Here is a 27649-nt window from a genome sequence, read left to right as displayed (position 1 = left end):
GATTGGTTAATGCATTTGATGGCCCTTCATAACCATGCGTCTTATATGGTAACAATGTCTTTGGCATTAAGAGAGAGGGAGACTCTAGGCACCTAGAACTTTTACAAGGGGGGCAGATACAGCAGCAACTTGCAGCTTTCTATTACAGTCAGAGGGAAATGGAGTGGGTAAGGTTTGTTGAATTTTACTGAATTCTACCCAAGCTGAAACTGATGTGGTCAAATGTGTGCCTGCCTGGTGTTATGTGGTAACATTCTGGCATTGTTCCGAGCCCTCAAAAAATCTCAATCGTCTTATTACATTACCTTAATTACATTAATGGCATTTGGCAGACACTCTTATCCAGAGCGACGTACAGTTGATTAGACTAAGCAGGAGACAATCCTCCCCTGGAGCAATGCAGGGTTAAGGGCCTTGCTCAAGGCTGAGCGGATCTTATTGTGGCTACACCGGGGATCGAACCACCGAACCACCGACCTTGCGGGTCCCAGTCATGTACCTTAACCACTACGCTACAGGCGGCCGATTAAGATTCTTCCAAGTTAATTAATACACATTATACATTTAGCAATGGAGGAAGACAAACTCAGCAAAAATGTATTAGCCTAAAAATCTTCAGAATCACAATATACCCTGCATGTGGTGTCACTAAAAATAATGAGAGAAGCTGAGATTCAGGGACCAAAAGAAATCATGCTAATTATGGTTGTGATCGTATTTTTATTATATTTATTGCCATAGTGCAGTTTGTGTGAGGAGAGAAAGACAGAGGAGCGTATCTCACCTTTAGATACTTGATGAGCTCAGCTGGGCTGTCCTCAGAGCCTGACAGCTGGCAGTGCTGGAAGAACTTGTGCAGGTGCAGATCCTGAAACGGCCCAATCAGAACACAGAGCACCACAAAGCACCAATCAGCAATCCACGAGAGAATCTTCTCCCTCCTTAGTTCAGATGAAGCTAATCTGCGGTCACAATGTGAACATCACATCACAGGTCTTGTGGCTCAGATCCGCCCAAGTGACACGATGGCACAGAATCCGCCCAAGTTTGGCTGCTGTACCCATTCCAGAGACGATCCATATTAAAGCCAAATCACAGACACTAAAAAACCTCACCTCAGACAGTAGTATTCAGTTAGTATTCAGGGTATTCCAGCTGCCAACTGTGGTATGCTACTTGGAAAGCAGAGGTACTCTTCAAACGTTAGAGTTTATGTGATCACTCTAGGACTAGAAATGCTTCTGATTTGCACTTGACGATAATGTAATGTAATGGGTTACACTGGAGGTGCTGGTCTGCAAAGAGCAGATAAGTAATAAGGATATTTGTGAATGAAGCAGTCACGGGTTATGATGTGCTGTGCAGAATTATCACCGGTCAGCAGAGGAGGATTTCACAAAGGCCTTATTATCTGAATTTGTCTGAGCAGGGTGAGGCACTGCAGTGTGAGTGTTTGTGAATACAGCCAGCGTACCTGGGTGTAGATGGTGGAGGCCACATGAGTCCTCACTTTAAACAGTGGCTTGCCGTTTTCCACCCACTTAATGTCCGGAGCCGACTGCGGGAACAAGAGCAGGAAGAGCACCAATCACATCACGGCATTTTACACAACAGTATAACGGCTTCAGCGCTGAGGATTCTGGGATCCCAGCTTTCATTCTCCTCCCTGCTGAGAGATAGAAGCAAGCTGGATGTTCTGGGTGCACAACAGCATCGAGGTTCAGTTGGTATCAGTCGATAAGAGTTTATAAGCAACTTATGGGTATGGCCTGATGCTAAAATAAATCTACCGCACACATGTTTAATTTAAGTGCTTCCTGCCAGTGTAGAGCTGGGATATGTTAATGGTAAAGCATCAATAAGCGAAGGTCCTCACCTTTTTGGAATCCATGTTTTTGTCCCACAGGTACCCGGCAGGCAGGTTGGCAGACACGGGAAGCTGCAGCTCTGAGGACTGCATGCGCCCGTCCTTCAGCAGGGGAAGCCACGAGTACCCCACTGACAAAATAATGTCACACATTTACACATACAATATACCCCACTGACAAAATAATGTCACACATTTACACATGCAATATACCCCACTGACAAAATAATGTCACACATTTACACATACAATATACCCCACTGAGAAAAGAGTAACACACATTTACACATGCAATATACCCCACTGAGAAAACACACATTTAGACATACAATATACCCCACTGACAAAATAATGTCACACATTTACACATACAATATACCCCACTGACAAAATAATGACACACATTTACACATGCAATATACCCCACTGACAAAATAATGACACACATTTAGACATACAATATACCCCACTGAGAAAATAATGACACACATTTACACATACAATATACCCCACTGAGAAAATAATGACACACATTTACACATACAATATGTACTTGCATACTGTAAGCCAACAGACCAAGGTGAGAACACACACACATACACACACAGGCACACACACATACACAGGCACACAGAAACACACACAGATAAAGCAGGTCTTACCCAGCGAGTCCACACTCTCTCTTTTCTTGGTGCTGAACTCACAGCTGATGTGGTGGAAAGTGAACAGCACATGATGTTTCTCATGGATGTGCACGGGCAACTCAATCTTAATCTGTGAACACAGATGCAGATAAAGCACAAAGTTTATTTTATTGAAGGAAAAGCCTGAATCTAAACACAACACAACACCCTCTGAAAGTTTACTAATAAAGGATTGCACATGCTAAAATGGCAGGGAAATTTTTAACCAAGTGGTTACGGTACCTGACTGGGACCCGCAAGGTCAGTGGTTCGATCCCCGGTGTAGCCACAATAAGATCCGCACAGCCATTGGGCCTTTGAGCAAGGCCCTTAACCCTGCATTGCTCCAGGGGAGGATTGTCTCCTAGTCTAATCAACTGTACGTTGCTCTAGATAAGAGCTTCTGCCAAATGCCATCAATGTAATGCAATGTAATGGCACATTTCGCCATAGCATTGCCCAGGAAAAGAAGGTACAGAGAGGAGGGTATTTGAAACAGCACTGATGTCTCTGCTCAATAGTCTCTTTGCGTTTGGTGAGCACTAACTGTAACTCAGCGACACAAAGACTGTGCACCCGGCAAAAGTACAGCATCCACATATGCTCCCAAAAAAGAGGACTTGCAGACTTGAAAAAAAAATGAGGGGGAAAATATTGGTTTAAAAAAAGGAGCCAGCATATTTCTAGATGGCTAAAGAAAATGGCTGAGAAAAGAATAAAGATGGGCATTTTGGTAAAATACGAAAGTGTTTTTGTTCTTTTTTTTTCCCCAAATGGGATGGTCATGGGATACTGCAGAAAGCCTGAGGCATGTGAGAGCAATGTCAGATTTGGCCACCAGGGGGCATCAACAGAAAATGACGAATGCGGAGAACATGTTGACGTGACTGCACCGGGACTGTGCGTCAGGGGATATGACTTCTCTGCGTATGACATCATCAGCCTTGAGTCAAGCCCACAGCAGCTCAGTGGTACAGCTCCTTGAGACACTAATAGTTTCCATTTTAATGGAGCCCAGACCTTAAGCACAACCAGCTGTACAGCCGGGGACACGCACCGCAGCAGAGCGGTGTTCGTTAATAGGCGGGTAGCCGGCTTCCGTGAGAACATTAAACCGAAGAAAAGAGTTTTCCTGGATGCAAGTGTGCTTATGACAGGGCTGCACAGCAAGGGTCGATCCGCTTCAGGATTTTGCGCCAACTTCTGCTCTTGATTATTTAATTAGCTAAATAAAGTCTTGATCAGACATTTCTATCTATATACACCAGCTACAGCTGCAGACTGCAAGTGTATCCTAAAGATTTCACTGGGCTCAAGTACAGGAGTTAACCAACATCATTTCAAGAGCTGTCAGAAAAATTAATTACGGTAATTGGTTGGAACAAAAACCAGCTGGCAGACCAGCCCTCCAGGACCTGGCTTATGATGTGATTGCCTTAGTCCAGGGTGCCCAATGGGGTGCTATGGCAGAGAGTATGCAGGTTTTAAATCCAACCCATCACCACACCAGCTTCACTAATTAACACAGCTTCAACTGGAGGGGAGAACTCATTAGTGAAGTCAGCTGGCGTAGTGATTGGGTTGGAATGAAAACCGGCATATGCTCCCTGCCCTCAGTGGCACATGATTGGGCAGCCCAGGACATAGTAAACACGTCCAATTAAAAAGGTTTATTGTTCAAAAACACAGTCTCTTTCTAACAATTTACAATTACGACAACAATTTGGTATAAAGCAGACGCACTTGTGCTGTGACAGCATTTTTCCCCACAGACTTTAAAATAATTTAAAGCTGATTCTAAACTAAAATTCATTTTAGCTGATAATTGCAAGGGTTAAATGGCGGATAATCTGCGAGAGAACACTGAAGGATGAACAGACTTCAGCAATCTCCTCAAAGATCTGTTGGTGCAAAGTAATGCCCCTTGAAAGCAGACACATTTTTACAAAGACTGTACTACTACTACTGTAAATATCTGTACTACTACTGTGTGGTCTCCTGGACTCTTTGAGTGGGGGTGCCTGGATCAGAAACGTCTGAAAGCCTGTGTGTTACCTTTATGTGCCTCCCTGCAGACCGTGCAAATGGGATCGTTCCGAGAACCTGCGGCCTGGCTCCAGTGGACTCACCTCGTCATAAAACTCGGGGCTTTGGTTGTGGTGGAGGACGGCGGCACAGGTGCTGGTGGTGAAGATTGGCTCTCCCGGCTTTCCGTAGATGCACTGCAACAAGAAATTCACGCCGGTGCACCATCATCACCACCAACAGTGCGATTCCATAGTATAGCGCAATGAGACCTGGGTCAGATACTTTTCCATGATCGATTGATCTTGCCTGATGCAACCAAGAGGACCAGAAGGCAGGGTTTGCACTTTCTTACACTTACACTTGACATAGTATCCACTCATACAGCTGGACATATACTGAAGCAATGGGTTATGTACTCAAGGCAGCAATGTTTTACCTGGGAATGAAACCTGCAAGCCCAGTTCCAGAAACGACACTGATAATTCCACTCCCTAATTACACTACACTGCTGCGGTCCTTTTTGACAGGAAAGCCTCAACAGGAAGAGGAAACGCTCTGTGGTTGAGGGGGGGGGGTATCGGGTATCAGCCTGTACATATGCCAAGGACTTCCTGGGCCAGGCACAGCCTCTCAGCAGTGGCCCAGATGAGCGCACAGGGGCAAGGGAGCAACAGTGGGGCAGCAGTGGGGCAGATAGTGGCGATGGACAGAGGGCAATGGAGCTTTGAGCAGAGCAAGGGGCTGGAGAGGGACTGAATGTGGTCTCAGAATTCTGGGATGTGTAAGCCTTAACTCGGACAGTGGTTAGGAAATGTGGAGCATTGTGGGTAATGAAGACTGTGTGATGTCACTACGAAGGCGCTGCGTAACAACAGGAAGTGCAGGCTTCCTCAGTGTTGTGATAAAATAGCTGCAGTGTGTCTAAACTACACCACCCAGAAGCAGTCCAGCTCTCTGTGGCTTGTTCATGTACACTACTCCACGTGGACCCGTTTCCAACACAGTTCAATCCTTTTTTTCCCCTTCTCAAAATGGAAAATAATAACAGTATTCCACCCGCAAAGATCTGAAGCTGCTTTTAATGCTTGCTAGCTGTCTGCAAGGAGTGAGTGTGTGTGTGTGTGTGAGAGAGAGAGAGAGAGAGAGAGAGAGAGAGAGACAAAGAGAGAGAGAGAGACAGAGAGAGAGAGCGGGCATTCATTATTTCTGTCCTGCCAACTGTAATGACTGGCTTTAATCTGTCTCCCTCCTCATTTTGGAGATTGGCCTGTACTTTTGGGAAAGACTTAAGAACAGTGCACAGGACAGCAGTTTCTTGTTATTTTTCAGGAGAGTGTTTTGGCACGAACTCTCACCTGCAGATCAGCCGCACCCTCCTCATCCGAGTCACGGAACTGCAGGCACACCGCGATGTTCCGCGCCTACGGAAGACCGAACACACACCTGTTACACAGTCACACACACACCTGTCACACACTCACACTGTACACACACACCTGTCACACACTCACACTGTACACACACACCTGTTACACACACCTGTCACACACTCACACTGTACACACACACCTGTCACACTCACACTGTACACACACACACCTGTCACACACTCACACTGTAAACACACACCTGGCACACACTCACACTGTACACACACACCTGTCACACACTCACCTGTCACACACACCTGTCACACACTCACACTGTACACACACACCTGTCACACACCCACACTGTACACACACACCTGTCACACACTCACCTGTCACACACACCTGTCACACACACACACTCACACACACATGATACATTGCACATCAGTGCGCCATGACTTATCCCATCCCATTAACCCTTTGAAAAGTAAAGGTTTTTTGGAATGTTCTTTCCATTGCTTTCAATTACCAGTAGTGATGTTACATCAGACCTTACACCTTAAAGCGACTGTCAACAATGTATTTGAAGCTCATGTTACATTTCAGGGTAGCAGGCCAGACTCAAGGCCCAAATTGCTTTTTTCAATCAAAGAGTTAATTTGATTTTTAAAAATTCACTGTCATCTTAACTTTCATTTATCCTTGAATCAGAGCAGTGTGCTGGTCATGAGATCATTGAGATCATTTCCTTGAGTAGTCTGTAAGAGTGGAACCGAAATGATAAACGCAGACAAATTCCTCCCAGAATTTAAAGAGTGTCTTTCATTGAAAAAGCAGAAATGAATTTTAAGCTAAATCGAAGGTCCCTCGTGAACGGAAACGTACACAGTAACATTATTGCTGAGTACCTTGGCAAAAGTCTTCTGGTTCTCATACTTGAGCTGCTGCGGGTAGATGTAGAGATGGTGTTTGTACACGGTGAACGGATGGTTGTACTTGGCCTCCTCGGGGAGAAACTCGTCGATTTCCACCGACACCCTCTCACACTGCTCCTCAAAGGGCTTAACGGGAATGTAGGAGGAGGTCACTGAATCTGAGGGGAGGGGGGAGGGGGGAGGGGGGTGAGAACGGACGACGTCATTTCTCCAAAGAACGTGATGAATCAGAGGTGACTCTGTTCATGACTACCCATTAGAGGACAGCTAGCACACCCACGGGCAAAATAATAAAATCCAGGTACTAAACACTCAGCAACATCACGCAACCCACCAGTGAAGAAGCTCGCATTAAATCAAAAAGACAAGACAAGAGAAGGAGCTGAATTCAACAAAACCATAGGATTTCCTACGGTGGCTTTGCAATATCAAAAAATAGTGGTTGATGTGTGCAGTACTTATACAGTATCTGCATGCTGCTTAGGGGTGCAGTGCAGGAGTAATCGTATGAAAGAGAAAGCTGACGCACTGGAGAAGTCCGGAGGCACACACTCAATGGTGACGTTCAGCTGTCCTGGAATGATCTGGAGCTTGCTCTTCTCCGGCCTGCAGATACCAGAGAAAACCAGGATGCAGTGTCTGTACATGTAAACGCACACACACACACACACACATACACACACACACACACACACACAAATATGAGCACACACACCGACAGACTCACTTCTTGATCTCAGCCAGCAGCTTAATGAGGTCATCAGTGGAGATCTTACTGCTGTCCTGACGATACAGAGGCGAGAACTTTCCATCCATGTCCAAGCTTCCCTGGGCATCTTTAAACACCTGTCTGAACCGCAATTGAACTGTTACACGCCTACAGTACATCAACTACAGATCACTCATTATACACCTGCATGAATATATAATGTACAGTATCTGTGCATAATACTGCTATGTATAATGCAGTATACGGGCTGCTAAGCTAAGATGCTAGCAGTGAAATGGCAGCCAAGCTAAAATGCTAGTAGTATAAGGGCTGCTAAGATAAGATGCTAGCAGTATAAAGACTGCTAGGCTAAAATGCTAGTAGTATGAGGGCTGCTAAGCTAAGATGCTAGCAGTATAAGGGCTGCTAAGCTAAGCTGCTTGTAGTATAAGGGCTGTTAAGCTAAGATGCTAGTAGTGTAAGGGCTGCTAAGCTAAGATGCTAGTAGTGTAAGGGCTGCTAAGCTATGATGCTAGTAGTGTAAGGGCTGCTAAGCTACGATGCTAGTAGTGTAAGCGCAGTCTTACTTTGCAGCCCAGGCGAATGGCATCCTGTACTGGCCAAGGCGCTGGCAGGTCTGCTTGGCAGCCTTCAAAACCTTCTGGGCTGTCTGCAGGAACAAAGACAGACAGACACACCCGACTGTGCAGAACCCCACTGGCACCCTGTCTCTGCCATCAGTCATACATTATAACTGCAACCAGGACAGCACCCAGCAGTCTCCACGGCAACAACAAAGACCACCACTGTGCGATTAATCCAGTTCATCAGATATTATTAATGAGCAAGGCGGAAAAATTAGAAACATGCTCATAATGACAAATATTATGTGAAAAATGCATGTGTGTACTGTACTCTCAACAAAACTTAAGTTTCATCATCAATTCTTTCCAAAACGTTAATACTGCTGAAATGATAATGATGATAATAATAATAATAATAATAATAATAATAATAATATTGACATCATCATCTTTCTACTACTACTAATGATATCCAAAATAAGTATTTAATTGCAGTGCTGGAAGAGAATATGTTGGAGGGAACACCCCCTCGGTGCTTGGTGGAGCACTATGACATCACTCCTGCCATGTGGGAGGCTGGGCCGTGGTGGAGGACCCTGTGTGTCTGTTGACAGCGTTCCTATGGCGATGGCGAACCTTGCTAACGTCGGAGGTCTTGATGTAGGGCTCGGCGCTGTGCGTGATGCCATTCTGCAGGACCTTCTCAATGCGGGCCACCAGGACAATGTCTGCATGGGGATTGGTCACAGAGAATATGCCCTGGGAAAGTAAATGGTAAATGGTTGGCATTTATATAGCGCCTTTATCCAAAGCACTGTACAATTGATGCTTCTCCATTCACCCATTCATACACACACACACACACACACACCAATGGCGATTGGCTGCCAGACGACTGCTCTTACCGCCTGAGCCAATGTTGCCCTAAAGTGGACAAGTGGGTTAAGGGCCTTGCTGAAGGGCCCAACGGCTGTGCCGGTCTTATTGTGGCTACACCAGGGATCGAGCCACCGGCCTTGCGGGTCCCAGTCATGTACCTTCACCACTACGCCACAGGCCGCCCCCAAGTAATGAACTATTTACAAGATTCATAGCAGCAAAATCCTTATAGATAATATCCTTTGTGCATCCTGTATGGGGCTATAGTGGTAGAGGCATATTTAGGTATATTGTTCAGGAGCAGGACACATGTAAGTATCTTACATCGAGAAGGTCTTAGGCTGCATGATAAACTGCATGACTGCTGGTCTCTGAGCAGTTCTCTGGGAGCGAGCAGAGCCTTTTATTGCTTCCTAATCTTAGGTGATTGGTGGATTGGGGGATCTGGGCTAGCCTGTGGATTACCCGTCCGTCTGAAATACTGAAGGAGCCTCCAGGAAAGTAGCTTGTAATCACATCCGTCTTCTGCTTCGTGGAGCAGTGTTAGCTCTGGCTCCGCACCGTGCTATGGGCTCCAGAAACCCGTGGTGTCTGATCAGTGTGTATTCTGCTGGCTAGGCGAGGGCGGTGGGAGGAGGGGAGGGATTTAGGCAGGGCTGCCACAGCTAATTGAGTAAAATGCAAAAGCTCCATGCCAGGGGAGAGATACTGAGCCATGTGGATCAGATTAATACAACGTTGAAACTACTGCTAACATGAAACGGCACGCACTTCTTCTGCAAACGGAAAGACTTTTTATTCCAGTACTAAGGTTCCCTGTTGCAAAAAACCAGCTCTTGAGCTCTTTTGAAACAGCTGGTTGCTGGTTGATCAGTTCAGACCAGCGCCCAGCTTGACATGGTTCAGCTGGTTGACCAGTTCAGACCAGCTCCCAGCTCAACATGGTTTAGCTGATTGACCAGCTCCCAGCTTGACATGGTTTGACTAGTTGGTAGCTCAGGCAAGCCACCAGTATTAGCTGGTTGACCAGCTCATACCCAGCTGGATGGACCAGCATCATGACTAGCTTAGCCATGCTGATTGACCAGCTCAAACCCTGCTCGACCAGATAATGACTAGCTTGGCCAGTTCAATGTTCAAGCTGGTCAACCTGGCACAGATGGGTTTTACAGCAGGGCTAACAAGAGAGCAACACACTGCTATTCCTAAGAGTAAGGCTCTGTTCTAATGCTAACTCTAACTTGAGAGAAACGACACGGTATCGCTAACAGGAAACACAATTTATAGGACTACTGCTGGTCTGGTCTGGAGTATCACTTAAGGCTCTGAACTCAAAACCTAGGGTCACAGCCTAGATCCATAGTATCCTTGAGGGGTATACTTGAAGTAGGGCTGTAGAACCCTGTTCCTGGAGACCTACTGCCCTGTAGGTTTTTACTCCAACCCTAACAAAGCTCACCTCGTTCAACAGTTACAGCAGGGCTGTCCAACCCTGTTCCTGAAGATCAACCGTCCTGTAGGTTTTCACTCCAACCCTAACAAACCGCACCTCATTCAACAGCTGTTGAACTGCCAATGAGTAGAATCACATGGGAAAAAGGATGAAATGAGAACCTACAGGATGGTAGATCTCCCTGACTTAAAGGAAGTGTGCTTCTTTTTATCCAGAACGTTACATATTTACATATGTTTCAGTTCATATAGTTCCTTGAGCCAAGGGACATTGCCCCACACAGCCCAGTGTTTCTACAGAGAAATGCTGATGTTACAGAGCAGCGATTACTGCTTAGGAGCCTGTGGGACCCCCAGGGGCCAATCAAAGTCTACACCCTGGCCCAGAACTTGACCTTAAAAATGTGTACCACAAACTTTCAAGGATGATCAATGGAAGCAGGCCTGAGCAGATGAATGGGATACTCAAGCAGCTGAGCGGCTTACTGGTTTATTTTCTGAGCCGATATGCTCTGGTCATGGATTACAGTGACAATGACAGATGCTGTCAATAGCCTGTCGTATGTACAGTTAGGGGAAACACGGGATGGACACTCATATGACCTCAAAGACCAAAATGGTAATCAGTAAATCACCCAAAATGGTCAGATTTTGCTTCCAGCTCACAGTGAGGCACAATAACGCGCAGTATCTGACTAAGCACCCACTTGCAGGCTCCACTGGGACTAAGGAAACCTGATGAGACATACTTATGAGGTACTCACATATGAAAATCTAATAATGATATAATAATTAGACTGCAGTTTGATACAGGTAAAGGGTAATGCTTGAAAGTGAACTGGTTGACTTAGAAGTTAATACATAGTTTCCAATAAAACCTTTCCCAGAGCATCACATGTGAAAGATAACCATTAAAACATGCTATGTAGTTGGCCAAATTACTGTTAAAGGGTGACATGATCGTAGGAATACATTTTACCTTCACTTGTATATTTATCAAGCCCAAAAAATTAGCCAGCTACAGTAAACAAAGAGTTACACTTCTAAATTCAGTGAGATTCAACAGGAATTGCATTTAAAATGACTTTTAGCATGTGAGGCTACAAACGGATGGCAGTTCTTGCGCAAGCAGTGTATAGCAACAGTTCCCTCTGGATGTGGTAACATAAAAATTAAAAAAAGGCAGTCGAGTGTTGAAAGGAGTGTTTGCTTGCAGGGGGTGGTACAGGTGAGGAGGTGTTTGCTTGCAGGGAGTGGTACAGGTGAGGAGGTGTTTGCTTGCATAGTCGGTACAGGTGAGGAGGTGTTTGCTTGTAGGGGGCGGTACAGGTGAGGAGGTGTTTGCTTGTAGGGAGAGGTACAGGTGAGGAGGTGTTTGCTTGCAGGGAGTGGTACAGGTGAGGAGGTGTTTGCTTGCAGGGAGTGGTACAGGTGAGGAGGTGTTTGCTTGTAGGGGGCGGTACAGGTGAGGTGTTTGCTTGCAGGGGGTGGTACAGGTGAGATGTTTGCTTGCAGGGGGTGGTACAGGTGAGGTGTTTGCTTGCAGGGGGTGGTACAGGTGAGGTGTTTGCTTGCAGGGAGTGGTACAGGTGAGGAGGTGTTTGCTTGCAGGGGGTGGTACAGATGAGGAGGTGTTTGCTTGCAGGGGGTGGTACAGGTGTGGAGGTGTTTGCTTGTAGGGGCTGGTACAGGTGAGGAGGTGTTTGCTTGTAGGGGCTGGTACAGGTGAGGAGGTGTTTGCTTGCAGGGGCTGGTACAGGTGAGGAGGTGTTTGCTTGCAGGGGCTGGTACAGGTGAGGAGGTGTTTGCTTGCAGGGAGTGGTACAGGTGAGGAGGTGTTTGCTTGCAGGGGGTGATACAGGTGAGGAGGTGTTTGCTTGCAGGGGCTGGTACAGGTGAGGTGTTTGCTTGCAGGGGCTGGTACAGGGTGACATGATCGTAGGAATACATTTTACCTTCACTTGTATATTTATCAAGCCCAAAAAATTAGCCAGCTACAGTAAACAAAGAGTTACACTTCTGAATTCAGTGAGATTCAACAGGAATTGCATTTGAAATGACTTTTAGCATGTGAGGCTACAAACGGATGGCAGTTCTTGCGCAAGCAGTGTATAGCAACAGTTCCCTCTGGATGTGGTAACATAGAAAATAAAAAAAAGGCCGTTGAGTGTTGAAAGGAGTGTTTGCTTGCAGGGGCTGGTACAGGTGAGGTGTTTCCTTGCAGGGGCTGGTACAGGTGAAGAGGTGTTTGCTTGCAGGGAGTGGTACAGGTGAGGAGGTGTTTGCTTGCATAGCCGGTACAGGTGAGGAGGTGTTTGCTTGTAGGGGGCGGTACAGGTGAGGAGGTGTTTGCTTGTAGGGAGAGGTACAGGTGAGGAGGTGTTTGCTTGCAGGGAGTGGTACAGGTGAGGAGGTGTTTGCTTGTAGGGGGCGGTACAGGTGAGGTGTTTGCTTGCAGGGGGTGGTACAGGTGAGGTGTTTGCTTGCAGGGGGTGGTACAGGTGAGGTGTTTGCTTGCAGGGGGTGGTACAGGTGAGGTGTTTGCTTGCAGGGAGTGGTACAGGTGAGGAGGTGTTTGCTTGTAGGGAGTGGTACAGGTGAGGAGGTGTTTGCTTGTAGGGAGCGGTACAGGTGAGGAGGTGTTTGCTTGCAGGAGCTGGTACAGGTGAGGAGGTGTTTGCTTGCAGGGGCTGGTACAGGTGAGGAGGTGTTTGCTTGCAGGGAGTGGTACAGGTGAGGAGGTGTTTGCTTGCAGGGGCTGGTACAGGTGAGGAGGTGTTTGCTTGCAGGGGCTGGTACAGGTGAGGAGGTGTTTGCTTGCAGGGGCTGGTACAGGTGAGGAGGTGTTTGCTTGCAGGGGCTGGTACAGGTGAGGAGGTGTTTGCTTGCAGGAGCTGGTACAGGTGAGGAGGTGTCGTACCTGGGTGGGGAAGCGGAGCAGCGACTCCGACACCCTCTGCAGAACGGGGAGGCCATTGCCCCCTCCCCCGCCGTCAGCGTCTGACCCGTGCTGGGCGTGGCAGTCGGCCAGCATCTCCCTGACGCACGGCGGGTTCAGGTCCACGTGGAAGTCGGCGGAGATCTTGCAGCTCTTGGCCACGTCGAAGAGGGCCAAGCTGATGAAGAACGGCTCCACCTGGGCAAAAACAGGTCTCCCTTACACACCTTTAAAAGCATCAGCTCTTATTTGGAGACTTGTCATTGTGCATCTGACGCTCAACCACAGATGGACGCAACAGTGAAAAAGAGAGGATGCATGTATCCAAGGACACACAGGCATGTATATTTTCAAAGAGGTGATAATACTGCATGTTTTTAGAAAGGAATTGTTAAGACATTTATTATATTACATATATTACGGTTACTTATCCCCAGCAATGGAATGGCGACTCATAAATGCACTTCCATAAACAGTCACATTAATAATTTACTATTTTACAATATATACATTGAGCAGATGCTTTTAGCCAAATCAACAAACCGAACAAACCATTTAACCTCGCTCGAAAAGAAACCCTAGTGCCAGAAACGCTGACAATAGGTGCTTCCATTGCTATGGAGTTCCTGGGATCAAACGCTGGGTTCAACAATGAGGGGGGGGGGGGGGGTTTTCACAGACAAGCATTGGGTTAGATGTCTTGCTATGATGGGCACAGTCTCTTTGCCTTCATCTTGCAGTTGCTTATGGCAATTGACATCCAAGCTCCAGTTCTGGCTCTTATTTAACTCACGAGGACATATTACTTTGCATTTCTCCTCACACACATGGCTTACACTAGCATACGGGCCTGCTCGGCTGCGATAGGGAAACAATGCTGTGTATCCTAGTTGAAGGGTCAGAGAGGGGATTTGCCACCTCTGTCTGATCCTGCTCCACCATTGCAGACACCTCTGAGAGTCTGCAGGATAAACCTCACTGCAGTCGTATTACATGTTCCAAGTGCTGGCGCGGTGATTGGTTGGAATGAGAACCTGCGTACTCTCGGCCCTGACCAATGGGTCACCCCTTCCTTAGAGGGTTAAGCACGTCCTGTTTTCAATGGATTATGTCCAGACTCCATTAACGGAAAGCACAGGCAAAAGCTGAAAACTCAGCCGAGCCTTCAGGTCAAACGTTGGCCGAGACAGGGCTAATGATTGGTGAGGGCGGTGGGAGCGCGAGGTGGGAGTGTGTGGTGGGAGTGTGTGGTGGTGAGGGTGTGGTGGGAGTGTGTGGTGGTGAGGGTGTGGTGGGAGTGTGTGGTGGGAGGGTGTGGAGGGAGTGTGTGGAGGGAGGGTGTGGAGGGAGTGTGTGGTGGGAGGGGAGGGCGTGGTGGTGAGGGGTGAGGTCGGAGTGTGTGGTGGGAGGGGCGTGGTGGGAGGGTGTGGTGGGAGTGTGTGGTGGGAGGGTGTGGAGGGAGTGTGTGGTGGGAGGGCGTGGTGGTGAGGGGTGTGGTCGGAGTGTGTGGTGGGAGGGTGCGTACGTTGGTGAGGATGCCGTCGTTCCTCTCGCTCACGCAGCCCTGCAGGGAGAAGGTGAGGTCGTGGCAGCTGACGACCACACGCCGGCCAAACCGCTCCTCAAACGGCTTCACGTCCGGCTCGATGCCCGAGAAATCCAGCCTCTGCCGAAAACCGGGAGAGAAACACGGTCGTTAAGGGCGAATGCTCACGGCCGGATTTACAGCAGGACATGCAGCGGACCCTGTCCGGTATCCACTTCCTGTAGGTGACCGCACTGGAGGTTTTAACACCGCTCCACTCCACCCCAGGGTAGCATTGGCACCAAACTCTCATTACATTACATTACACTACACTACACTATATTACATTACATTACACTACACTACACTACATTACAATATATTACATTACATTACAGGCATTTAGCAGACGCCCTTATCCAGAGTGACGTACAATAAACTCTCCTGGTGTAAATCAGGTGTCACAGGCATCCATTGCTAACTGAAACACTCCCTCCCTGCCTGACCAAGCAGGCACCTTCTTGGTACCTCAGTAGGGACATAGTCCTAATATAATCTGACCTGAAGGGTGAACAAGTAACTCAACTGGACACACCGTGTCGGAGGCCCACACTTAATAAAGTTACTTGGACAGCCAATATAGTATGAGGCCAAACCTTATTTTTTCACTGAGCAAAGGAAACATATGACAAACTAAAAATGCAGTACATTTCTTCATTCTGTTACATCAAAGCACACAATGTATAAAACTGTATTCTAGGAAAGTGAAACGCGTGAACAAGGTCTCACATGCACGCACACACGTGCAGTACACACACACACACACACACACACACACACACACACACACACACACACACACTCTCTCTTACCTGTGTTTCAGGGTCCAGTGTGAACAGCTTGAGTCTCCCATCGTTCCTGTTGATTTTATTAAGCTGGTCTGTTTCTCTGGCATACTGAAAGACAGGGTGGAGCGCAGGGTTGTTCCAGACGTGCCTTTCAATTTCATTGTTCCTCATGTCACACATAATTCATAAGCCTCAAACCAGTGAGTGGTGAGACAAGAGGTGAGGAAATGTCTCAACTATGACGGACATGCCCGTACTAACACAGCTACTCAAATATATGGCCGCAAATTCCAAATATATTTTTAGAGAATGTCTAATATAGTATGTATGAAATATCATACACCATTGTATTTAAACAAATGCAAATACATGTCATGCATATGTGAAAGAGGCTAATTTGGAATATTTTAATATATTTTCACAATATATTTGAAATGTATGTAAATATATGATGTAAATATATTTTGATGTCATATATATTGATGACATGAAAATGCATGTATTACATGTAGTTCCCACTTATTTCTGTATATTTTCTTTTCATATGGAAACAGTTATTTACATAGAGAGGTGCCTCATGTGCTGTGGAGAGATACACTGTATTATACTTAGAATAGCCAAGTTGTTTATTGTAATTACAATATATGCATTTATTATTTCCTGTAAAGACATAGAAAAACTCCAAATCTGTATTTGAACACACACTCTCGCTGACTTCCAGTCTTCCAGACTTAAAGACATAAATCAGAGCTTGGCTTTTGAAATGACATCATTCATAAGCCTGAGTTTGGAAACTGTGTGTCGCTAAAACACATAACTTTCGAAATACTTTTCTATTCTTGAACCTGGAGACAAGAGACTGAGAGACAGCCAGTTTAAAGAACCCCTCAACCTCTATACAGCTGCCAAGCCATACTGAAACTATATAAAACTCAACCGCTTCCAAAATTTAGGAAGGCAGCTCAAGATGAAAAAATAATCTTTGTGGATTATCATTAAAATTGCTCAATATAATATAATATGTCTCAAATGAACATTTAACCATTTAGAGAAAGTTCTAAATGTTTAATATACTCTCACCATTTAAATGTTGAAAAGGCAATCTATTAACATCCCTACAGTAATGCGTACCATAAAAAAGCAACCCTTGGACTGATGTCCCTACATATTGAACGCATCGTCATCGCGTATGGGCAAAATTTCTCCCCAATCTTCCCACAGGAACATGCAGGAGTTCACTACAAGACTAGAAGAGCCATAAATCTCTATTTGAATGATTTAACATATGTCTTCCTGTGAGGCACCTGCAAAGGCGTTTTTCCGGAAAGCACAGAGGTTAAAGGTCGTCCCACGCACCGTTGAATTTACCGTTGAACTTACGGCAGTTTATAGCATCTTCGAAATTCAATTCTTCCAAATCTCCCAAATCAGTTTATTGCGAAACGGGATTGTCAGGAATATTAATATTAACATTAATACGGATAGACACAGACAGAGGACAGGTTTGCAGTAAGACAGTAAGTCTGCCTTGTACAATGAAATGCATCTTCTTTTTCATCTTAAACGGGCACAGAGGAACTGTGTTCTCTTCCTCAGCCATTGGCTGCCACTTCACAACGAGAGGTCATAAAACAAGACCTGACGACACAGCGAAGACAGCAGTCCTGGCTGATAGGATAGCAGGTCTTTGTTCGTGGTGAGTGTCTGGTGGGGCCCCCCCTTTCCTCTGCTGCCCCTGACCTCCGACCTTTGACCTCTCAGCGCTGAGTCAAGTACCTTCATGAGTTCCGGGTGCAGACCCCTTCCAAGGCTCTCCATGATGGTTTCCGGCTTTCCCTGGCTACTGCTGTCCTCATCTGGGAGAGACAATGTGGAAAACATGAGCTGACCCAGTAATGCACAGCGGTCAGACAAGCCTCAGACATTCTCAAGACTACCAGGCTACAGCGTTCTTTGTTATTAACACTAAGCAACAAAATTAAGATATTAAGTCATTTTAAAATGACATCCAATGGCAAATTACACACGCATAAAGTTGTGTGAGAGACACAGAGTGTAACATTCCCTTGCATTTAAAGCCATAAGAAGAAAAGGACACAGAAAGGTTAAATAGCATACAGCTTGCAGCCTTATGGAACCAGATTATACAGGATAGAGGGTGCGTTTAATAAAACGGTGCTTTGCTGAGCTAAGGGAGCTACAGTATGAGCTAAGGCTTTTCTCTTAAATGTTTGTCTGTGTTTTTGGTTACGGCTCAATCCTTCTTTCCCCTTCGCTTCTGATTCCAGGCCAGATCCCAGGACTTCATACTGCCTTCTAACCACGGTCCGGGGGACCAGTTATACAACTACACAGCTCCCCACAGAGAAATATGCTGCAGGGTTTTACACACACATTTTAACAATGTGCGCGTACACACACACACACACACACACACACACGCGCGTACGCAAACACTCTCACACATACACACACACGTTCACATACAGACACGCACATTAATAAACACACAAGGGCACACACACTCATGTGCACACAAAACCACACAAAATGATGCAGGATATATTTCTCTTTTCATGCTTAGGAAGCTCAGGGTCGGGGTGTCTCGGTGGCGCAGCCTGTAGAGCGCTGACCGCATGCTCATTGCGAGCCGCGACGTTGGCGGTTCGAATCCGACCGTCCGACATTTGTCACATGTCTTCCCCTCTCTCTCGCTCCCTTTCTTCCTGTCTCTCTATACTATATACTGTCCAATAAAGCTGAAAAAGGCCTAAAAAATATCTTAAAAAAAAAAAAAAGGAAACTCAGGGTCAGAAGTTCACAAGTTCCTGGCATGACAAACAAGCAAAAACACGGAAGGGAAGCTACGCGTGAAATAAAACTTCAGCACAGAGACTGCAGACACTGTGTACTTCAGCACAGAGACTGCAGAAACTGTGAACTCCAGCACTGAGACTGTGTACTCCAGCACAGAGAGACTGCAGAGACTTTGAACTTCAGCACAGAGACTGAGTACTTCAGCACTGAGACTGTGTACTCCAGCACAGAGAGACTGCAGAGACTTTGAACTTCAGCACAGAGACTGTGTACTCCAGCACAGAGACCGCAGAGTGGAGCGGAAACAGTCGTTCCTGACGATGTGTAGTCGGACCACGCTACCTAGAGCGCACTCCAGCGAGTCGGCTCCGTTCCTCCTCTCCTGGCTGAGCTCCGCGCTGCTCTGCAGGGCCTGCCTCAGCGTGGCCACCCACTCCTCCATCTCCGCCTCGCTGTCCGCCGCCAGGAAGTGGCTGTAGCGGTCCTGCATCTTCAGCTCAAAGCCATTCCGCCTGATCTTCGGACACTGGGGGGGGGGGGGGGGGGGTCAGGTCAGTGGAGAGATGGCATGCGTCAGTTAGAGTGCGTCGTTCGTAAAAGAACCTCGAACACTGCCCGGTTTTTCACCCATTGCCAAAACCTAGCGATGTACGTGGGAGTTTTAGGCCTCGGCTTTTGAAACAAAACACGTAAACTGATTCAGTAAATAAATGATTAATAAGAATGACTAAGCAGTTAGTTCACCATTGCTATGATGGCTATTTTCAGCAGGGAGGTCAGTCCCCGGTTCACAATTGTAACCCTCCCATGCCCCCTGCCCAGTTCATGATTGCACAACACCCCCCCCCCCTCATCCCCTCCCACCCAGTTATAAAACTTAACAAAAATATACAACCCTTTAACTTATAATGGCAGACCCAGGAGCTGCATATGCATGGATCCCAGCATGCACATTACAGTGCATTGCACTTCTGCTGAATTACTATGCAGTATGTGGCTTTGGAATGATGAGCTATGATTGTGCTACGGAACTTCCTTCGAAAATATCGCAGTTCAGTAATTAATCAAACACATCTATAGGAATTAAAAAGAGAAAGCTGAACCGGCATACAAGTTATTACACAGGGACAGAATGTATTACTATTTTGTTCACCACACAGCAAAAATGGAAAGAATGGAAGCTGAATTTGTTACTGACCGAGAATTACATGCTTTCGTTCATATATCAGTGACGAGCATGCTGCTTTAGTGCATCATACGCCAGTTTCATAGACACGGATTAAGCCTAGTCATAGACTACATTCAATTCTGAATGGAGATTCTCCATACAAAACTCAATTCAGAGCAAGACTAAGTGTGAGGCAGCCTGTAGCCTTGTGGCTGAGGTACATCACTGGTACCTGGAAGGTTGGTGGTTCAAGCCCTACAGTAGTGTAGCCACAATAAGACCAGTGCAGCTCTTGGGCCCTTAACCCCACATTGCTCCAGGGGGGACTATCCCCTGTTTAGTCGAATCTATCAGGTTCTGTGCTTTCACTGTCTAGTCTTAGGTCTATGTGCTTCGAGTTTCTGTGCTTTAATACCCTCTGTGCTTTTAATACCCTACATTTACATTTACATTTTTGTCATTTGGCAGACACTTTTAATCCAAAGCGACTTACAAGTGCATACGTTCTACCATAAGTCAAAGCATCACATCCAGAACTAGGAAAACACACATGGAATGCTGTTCTAAACATAGTTGTCATCATAAGTGCAAATTTTATTTTATTTTATTTTTTTGGGGGGGGGGGGGGGGTTAGACAAGGATAGGGATATCAGAAAGGAGGGGCGGGGAAAATCAGGAGGGAGGACTAAGGTAGAGTTTGAAAAGGTGGGTTTTGAGTCTGCGTCGAAATAGGGGGAGGGATTCTGCTGTCCTGACAGTGGTAAGCAAGTCATTCCACCACTGAAGTGCACACCGTAGTCACCCTGTCAGTTTGTTTCATTCATTGTTATTTGTTCGTTTCAATGTTACATGAAACAAATAACATTTTTATTCCATCTGTATAGTTACAGAACCACTGCATATCGATCCGTTTCTGTTTTTCGACTTCGTCCCTTCACCTGTGACCACGACTACGTGTTGGATTATCCGTATTGTACCCGTTTGCTGGAGAGTTGACCCATTGCCTGGATATTGACTTCAAACTGCCTTATCCCTGCTGATTCCATTTGCTGGCTATTGACCTCTGCCTGTCTGACCTGCCTTTATTTTAATAAAGCACTAAAAGCTACGCCTTGGTCTCGCATCTGGGTCTGGTGTTCTACAAACCTGATAGAATCAACTGTAAGTCACTTTGGATAAAAGCGCCAGCTAAGTAATTGTAATGTTAATCTGTGTCGGTGAAACTGGGCCAAAATTTACGCAAGTAGTTTTACGTATACTAGGCTTGTACCTGAAGGACATCAATGCAGGAGTCCAGGTAGATGGAGCCTTTGCTGTCCTTGTAGTTCTTCTCGTCCTTGTAGGAGTTGAGGATGTAGGACCCATCGGGGAGCTGGGACAGGTAGAAGTACCGCCTCTTGAAGGCCTTCAAAGGGACAACAGAGGCAGACTTAGGGCCGAGAAGGGAAGATTATTTGGGGTAAATGTGTGTGTATGTGTGTGCAAGGCTGCATGTGTGAGTGTGTGTGTGTGTGTGTACTCACCCGCATCGACACAGAGAGGCTGCTGTTGATATTGGCTTTCTGCAGCCAGCCCTGCTTCATTATACCACCTCTCTGAGAGCACAGCGACGAGGTGTCCTGGTGAACATAGAAAAACAGGTCATCACACACACACACACACACACACGCGCAGGTCACCACATACATACACACAGAGACACACGCATATTTACATAAATCAACACACTCAGTTCACCTGGGTTTACAGTTCACCCTGGGGCAATTAATCACCTGAAATTCATTACCAGCAGTCACTGAGGCCTTTCAATAACCTCAAATAGAGACTGAAGGTCATATTTCACTGGGCCTGACAACACTGACACAAACAAAATGCAATAATTTACCCACTCTAACTACACACACTCCAAATCAAGTCTCTCTCTCTCTCTCTCTCTCTCTCTCTCACACACACACACACACACTCTCTCGATCTCTCTCTCTCTCTCTCACACACACACACTCTCTTGATCTCTCTCTCTCAGTCTCTCTCTCTCCCTCATACACACATACACACTCTCAGTCTCTCTCTCTCTCTCTCTCTCTCTCACACACAAACACATGCACACACACAGTATGAAGAGTATGACTATGAACAGTATACAGCCACATACAGAACAAACAGCAGGGAACTGGGTTTCAGTACTGTTCCACAAGAAAGTATGAGTGTGCTTCCGTACACTGGGAAGCTCCAATGAGGCCCTCAGGGCCAGTAGATCCCCTCTCAACAGCACTGATTTAAACCTAGGACCACTGGTGAGCTAAATCCCTGGCCAATCAGTGACATTAATCGACCAGTTAACTAATCAGGGAGCTAACCTACAGCCTAGTGGGCCCTTGGGCAAGGCCCTTAACCCCACATTGTTCCAGGGGGGGGGATTGACCCCTGCTTAGTCTAATCACTTTGGATAAAAGCGCCGGCTAAATAACTGTCATGAAAAGGCAGAGAAGAAGAAACCTGTGTGAGCAGGTGTACAGTATGCATTAGTCTGTGTGTGTGTGTGTGTGTGTGTGTGTGTGTGCACTATTTGCGACTTCTTCCACCATGTATCACCGGCACAAGAGGACATACTCTCCATTACAGCCCCCTGAAGCTGCTGGGGTTTTTCACTAGCTGAAATGTCCTCTGTCCTTCTCGCTAGCGTCTGTGTGACTGTGCCTGTCTCAGTCTGTATGCTGTAATCTAATTGGACGGCTGCTTTCTCTGCCCAGCCCCTGATACAAGGCTCCAGCAAACCACATTACCCCCCCTTCCACCACTCAGAAATAAAAGTACAGTGGCGGTACGTTTCTGGTTCTTTAAGGAACACATTTCCCAAATGTACCCGGAAAATACAATGATGTTCTACTGGGGTACTAACAAGTACCGTTACAAGAAAAACAAAAACAAAGGAATTATGTATTGCTGGGTAGGCATATCATTTTATGTACCAATAGGGTACCAGCGCAGTGAAAAGCTTTATACCTTTTTAGGTGCTTTTTTGTACTTCCCCTCCTTCCCGCCCACTAAGCCACACATTGCATCATCTTTGATTCATCCACATGGTTATTACCAGGAAACCTGACAGAGAGTGATTCCATTGCAAAGCATGCTGGACAAAATGATTTGGGCCATAAGGGATATCAAAACATGCACGGGAATATGTTACATATTTTGAACGTCTGTTCGTTCTGGGGCATTTTATTGCCCGTGCCGCATGAAAAGACTAAACTAAACGAAAGCAGAGCCGTGTAGCATGAGTGGCTTCTCAGGGCTCAAAGTGCGTATAGACCGTACGTTAGAGACATCAGAGATCAGAGAACGGCCACATTTTCTCCCCCCTGCAATTACAGCACTCTCCTCCTAACTGTAGCCATGTCCGGCCTGGCTATTTATAGATGGATCAGATTTCAGCTAGTGGCTCAGTGCTGGTGTGTAGGGCACTGCCTGCAGCAGGCTGTGTTTTTTACTGAGGACCCCTCTCCTCTCCCTCTCCTCTCCGCATGAAGCGGACTGTTCAAGAAGCACCTCTCACTGAGGGCCCGAGGGCCCAAAAAACAGGGTCAAAGGGGGCTTGGATGGTCTGGGGCCAGTTCCTTTTAAATTTAAACACAATTTAGGGAAAGGTTTTGAACTCAACTAATTATGTGCTGTTAATTAAGGTATGAATGGTCTTTTTTTTTTTTTTTTACTCTTGAACTGTAATTTCAGTTCACTTCTCTTCATTTGGACACCATTGAAAGGGAGGTGCAGCTGCAGTCGGCTGATGACGTACTCCCCACCTCATCTTTTGCGTCCTCGTCCACCTCGAAGGCGTGGCTGGGCAGTTTCTCCGTCTTCAGCCCTTTGCTGTGAGGGGCGAAACAGAACCGCCAGTCAAAGGGTAGCCCGGGGACACGCCTGGCAAGCCAACCCAAATTCCATACGGAAGGATCCGGATACTCACCTGGGAAGCATACGGAAGTCTCCGGAGTAAGCCTCGTATTTGTAGTTGATGACCTGCCAGTCTGTGTTGTACATCTTGATGCACTGCAGACCAGTTGACACAGTTGCACAGTTAAAAAAAAGTTCCACAAATGTTCCACAAACGGTGACCTGAGCAGACGGCTTCCATACCTCACTCTGCTGTTTGAACTCATTGACAGCAGAGTGCAACCATACACTCTCAGAGGAAAAGGTACAAAAAGTTACCTTGAAAGGTACAATGTCTGTCACTGGGGTGGTACCTTATAAGTACATAAAGTTGTACCCCATGGCATGGGTTGAAGAATTAATTTGTAAAAGGTACTACCCACTAGTACCCAAATTGCTTTAGTGTACCTTTCAGGATACATTTGGTAAATTTGTTCCTAAAAGAACAAAAACGTACCGACATTTGGCCTTTATTTCTGAGAGTGTGAAGTGTTACTTTGCATACCTCTTTGGCAAACAGGGCTCCTGGCTTCCCTCTCCGCATTCTGAGGCACTGACGGATTGACGGTCCTCCTCTGCCTTGAAATCTGGGATTCCTGCAAGAACATATATTTTTAGCCCAGAATTACAAGCCTGGCCTTGGCGTGGGCGATAAAACCTGGCCTCAGGTTTCTTCCTCGAAGTTTAGCACACCGTGATCAGGCTGAATCTACCTGGGCTTCAGGCGGAGGAGAAAACGCACTCTGACCTCAGCGTTTCAACCTAAGCACGTTCGCAGACAACAGTGTTGTGGATTGAGGGTGTTTGTTGCTGCAATTCGACCGTTAATCTTGACCGTTAGAAGTCAGAAACGACCTATTGTACCTTTCATTGATTCCAATTACTCATTCAGTCAGAAGCATTTATCTTAACTTAAAACACAGAATATAAGCAACAGTTGTTATTTAGACAACTCGAAATAACACAATTCACTTTATATAAATTATGTGCAAGCCCTACAGCCCTAATTCAGCAAATTATTTCACTAATTATATACAGTAAACGAGATATGAGGCCGGAATAAAAACCGACATAAACACAGCCCTCAATGGCACTGAGTTTGAGATCACAGTTGTAAGGGGATGAATGGCCACTGGTCCACAGCTTAGCTCAACAGAACGTAGTCAAGCCCCATCGCATTATCCGCCGATTTGATTCTGTTGCTAAGAGTAACTGAAGAGCCGAGAGCCACAACGCACACAACCACACCGGGCCGCGTACCTTTCTGTCCCCTGCTAACAATGTGAACAAACACAGCCAAAATGTTACAGAATTGTACACAAGATTAAGCAAAAGTAGACAAAGATAAACTCTTCACAGGTCACTTGGGAGTACAAATAGATCTGTAAGCATTCAGAAAACTAAAACTTGGAATCGAGGGCCTATTACTATCTGAAGCTGGAGAGGGAGAGCGGAGGTCATCATTTCATTAATGATGACTACGCTCTAATCTCAGTAAGGAAATTGGCTCTGATTACAACCTGATTAATTGCATTAAGAGACTAATCATAATGAGGTTAGTGTAATGCAAACATTAGTCTCGCGGCGCAAACCCCATGAAATCAGTAGATTTTGCCATGTAATTCTGACAATGAAAGAAGCAACATTTCAGTCAGAAACCCATGCTTGACATACACACCCATTGTGATGCAGGACTACCTGCAACCCCCGTCATAAGACGCTATACCACAGTCTCCGCAAATAATCCAACTGCTGTCCTGACAATAAGAGATCTGTTTACTGTTCTGACAGTATAATACAATTCCCATAAACCTCAACACCAACATCTCATACACATAATAGACAAGAACCTTGCAATGAACTATGGGAGCTGGAGGCAATGGAACCACAGAAATGGCTGCATATATCAACACAGGAACATCTTATCAAAATGGACCTCCAGGATCAGTGAGGACCCATGCATACAGTATACATCATTTTGAAATCAAGTAAATACTGACTGATCAGCATTCCAAAGAGAGGGAATATTATGCCCACATAATTTTTGTATGAAACAGAAGTGCAGTTCTCTGGATTTACACTCCTTCACGAGCATTACATGTTTCACGATCTGGGGAATTTAAATTATGTTACCGTCTGCAATTTTTCATTTATTTACGGACACTAAAGGCCTTAACAAATATTTACACATACATGTTTTATTATTTCAGCAGCTTTGATGCATTAGCTGTACATTAGTATAAGTGGCTTTATTGAAAGCCTGCCACTGTCAACAGTGTCCTGGGCTAAATGATACGGCACACAGAAAACCACAAGTCATGATTCCATCAAGCATTTGCTAAAATGATTAAGATATCAGCGTGATGCTGTTAAGGCTTTGTTTTTCATGAAGGACCAGTTGGAGTTTATACAATGTTTAGTTTACTGGTGCATCAGAAACGACACCTACCTACGGTAAGACAAAGAACAAAAACTGTGAATAAGCAGTGTAGAGTGTACATACAGCAAACAGAGAAAAGGCTTTCAGATCTATGGATCAGGTAGGCATTAAATACCAAGCAAACAAAATGTATCAAGTAGAGTTATGGAGCAGATAGGATTCCATTATACTGTCACTTAGGCAGTTCAGGAAATTAATGGGAAAATCCCCATAATGTCCTATGCGGATTTATGAATGAATCTATTGAATTTAAATTCACTTGATCAACTGAATGAACTGGAAGGGAGCTGACCACAACCCTGAGCGCTGTGTGTGTGTGTGTGAGTGCTTGTGTGTGAGTGTGTGTGTGTGTGTGTGTGTGTGTGTGTGTGAGTGTGTGTGAGTGTGTGTGAGTGCGTGTGTGTGTGAGTGTGTGTGTGTGTGAGTGTGTGTGTGAGTGTGTGTGCGTGTGTGTGTGAGTGTGTGTATGAGCATGTGTGTGAGCATGCGTGTGAGAGTGTGTGTGTGAGGTGAGCGTGTGTGTGAGTGTGTGTGCGTGTGTGTGTGTGTGAGCATGTATGTGTGATGGTGAGTGTGTGTGAGTGTGTGTGTGAGCTTGTGTGTGAGAGCGTGTGTGAGCATGTGTGTGTATGAGCATGTGTGTGAGCTTGTGTGTGAGTGTGTGTGTGAGCGTGTGTGTGTGAGCGTGTATGTGTGTGTTAGCGTTCGGCCAAGCTCAGACCCACCGAGACATCGTCCACAGGACAGAGGAGGAGGTCACGGTTAGGGTCGCTGTGGATTTGGGCCTTCCTCTGGAAAACCACCGTCTCGTAATCCAGGGGCTCGATAATCTTGGGCTGCTCCTGTGCACAAAAAAAACAAGAATCGGAATCATGAAAAGCAGGCTTATCGATCGCTCGAACCGGCAACCTTCTGACTGCCAGACGGCTGCCCTTACCTACTGAGCCAGTGTTGCCCCAGGTCAGTAGTAAGTCCTGTAGTACAGTCATTGAGAGCACTGATTTGATTGCTGCTTTACACATCTCTCTCCTGTTAAATGCAGCATTTGAAGGCCAAAAGCCAAAATTGTCCATAGTAAATTGAAAGGTAAGGCCTGACATTCAGAAAACGGAAGAGGTTCCTCCCAAACAGCTCCCTCTACACAGTAATGCATTTCCTGTTAAAAACCAGCCGCCCCCCCCACTCCTAATGCAGGCATGAGTTGACACTGACTCAACATGGCGAGAGCAGAGGTCATTGTGGGTTCCGTCCTCAGCTGAGTGATATCAAAGCACTAAGAAGTCACAACAATTTCCACACTCCATGGATCTCAGACAATGCGATTTCTTTGACCAAGGGCCTCATGGAGTTGTAGTCTAAAACAAATGTTTGTAGTACGGTTTAATCTCAGAAAGCATGCCAGTACTGATTAAATATGAGCCTAAGGGAGTATTCAGCGGTTGCTATTAGTGGTTTTAAATCAGTCAGCAGAGC

At 46.0% G+C, this 27649-nt stretch overlaps 1 protein-coding gene across 1 annotated transcript in view; it reads right to left on the bottom strand.

The window, feature by feature from the left end:
* The window catches only part of dock11 (dedicator of cytokinesis 11), an 84118-nt gene that overhangs the window by 51667 nt on the left and 4802 nt on the right, over positions 1-27649 (bottom strand). The window contains 23 exon segments of the mRNA XM_061236062.1: positions 785-868; positions 1475-1558; positions 1877-1998; positions 2530-2641; positions 4680-4772; positions 5934-5999; positions 6860-7044; positions 7416-7492; positions 7614-7736; positions 8183-8265; positions 8816-8938; positions 13431-13646; positions 14974-15114; positions 15846-15929; positions 17598-17677; positions 18981-19164; positions 21077-21211; positions 21330-21425; positions 23607-23673; positions 23771-23853; positions 24242-24256; positions 24258-24332; positions 26902-27018. Of these exon segments, the coding sequence (XP_061092046.1) occupies positions 785-868; positions 1475-1558; positions 1877-1998; positions 2530-2641; positions 4680-4772; positions 5934-5999; positions 6860-7044; positions 7416-7492; positions 7614-7736; positions 8183-8265; positions 8816-8938; positions 13431-13646; positions 14974-15114; positions 15846-15929; positions 17598-17677; positions 18981-19164; positions 21077-21211; positions 21330-21425; positions 23607-23673; positions 23771-23853; positions 24242-24256; positions 24258-24332; positions 26902-27018 (2445 nt within the window).

The sequence above is a fragment of the Conger conger genome, chromosome 3 (assembly GCF_963514075.1).
Source record: "Conger conger chromosome 3, fConCon1.1, whole genome shotgun sequence".
In the NCBI taxonomy this organism is placed as follows: domain Eukaryota; kingdom Metazoa; phylum Chordata; class Actinopteri; order Anguilliformes; family Congridae; genus Conger; species Conger conger.
This window is presented reverse-complemented; position numbering and strand designations above follow the sequence as displayed.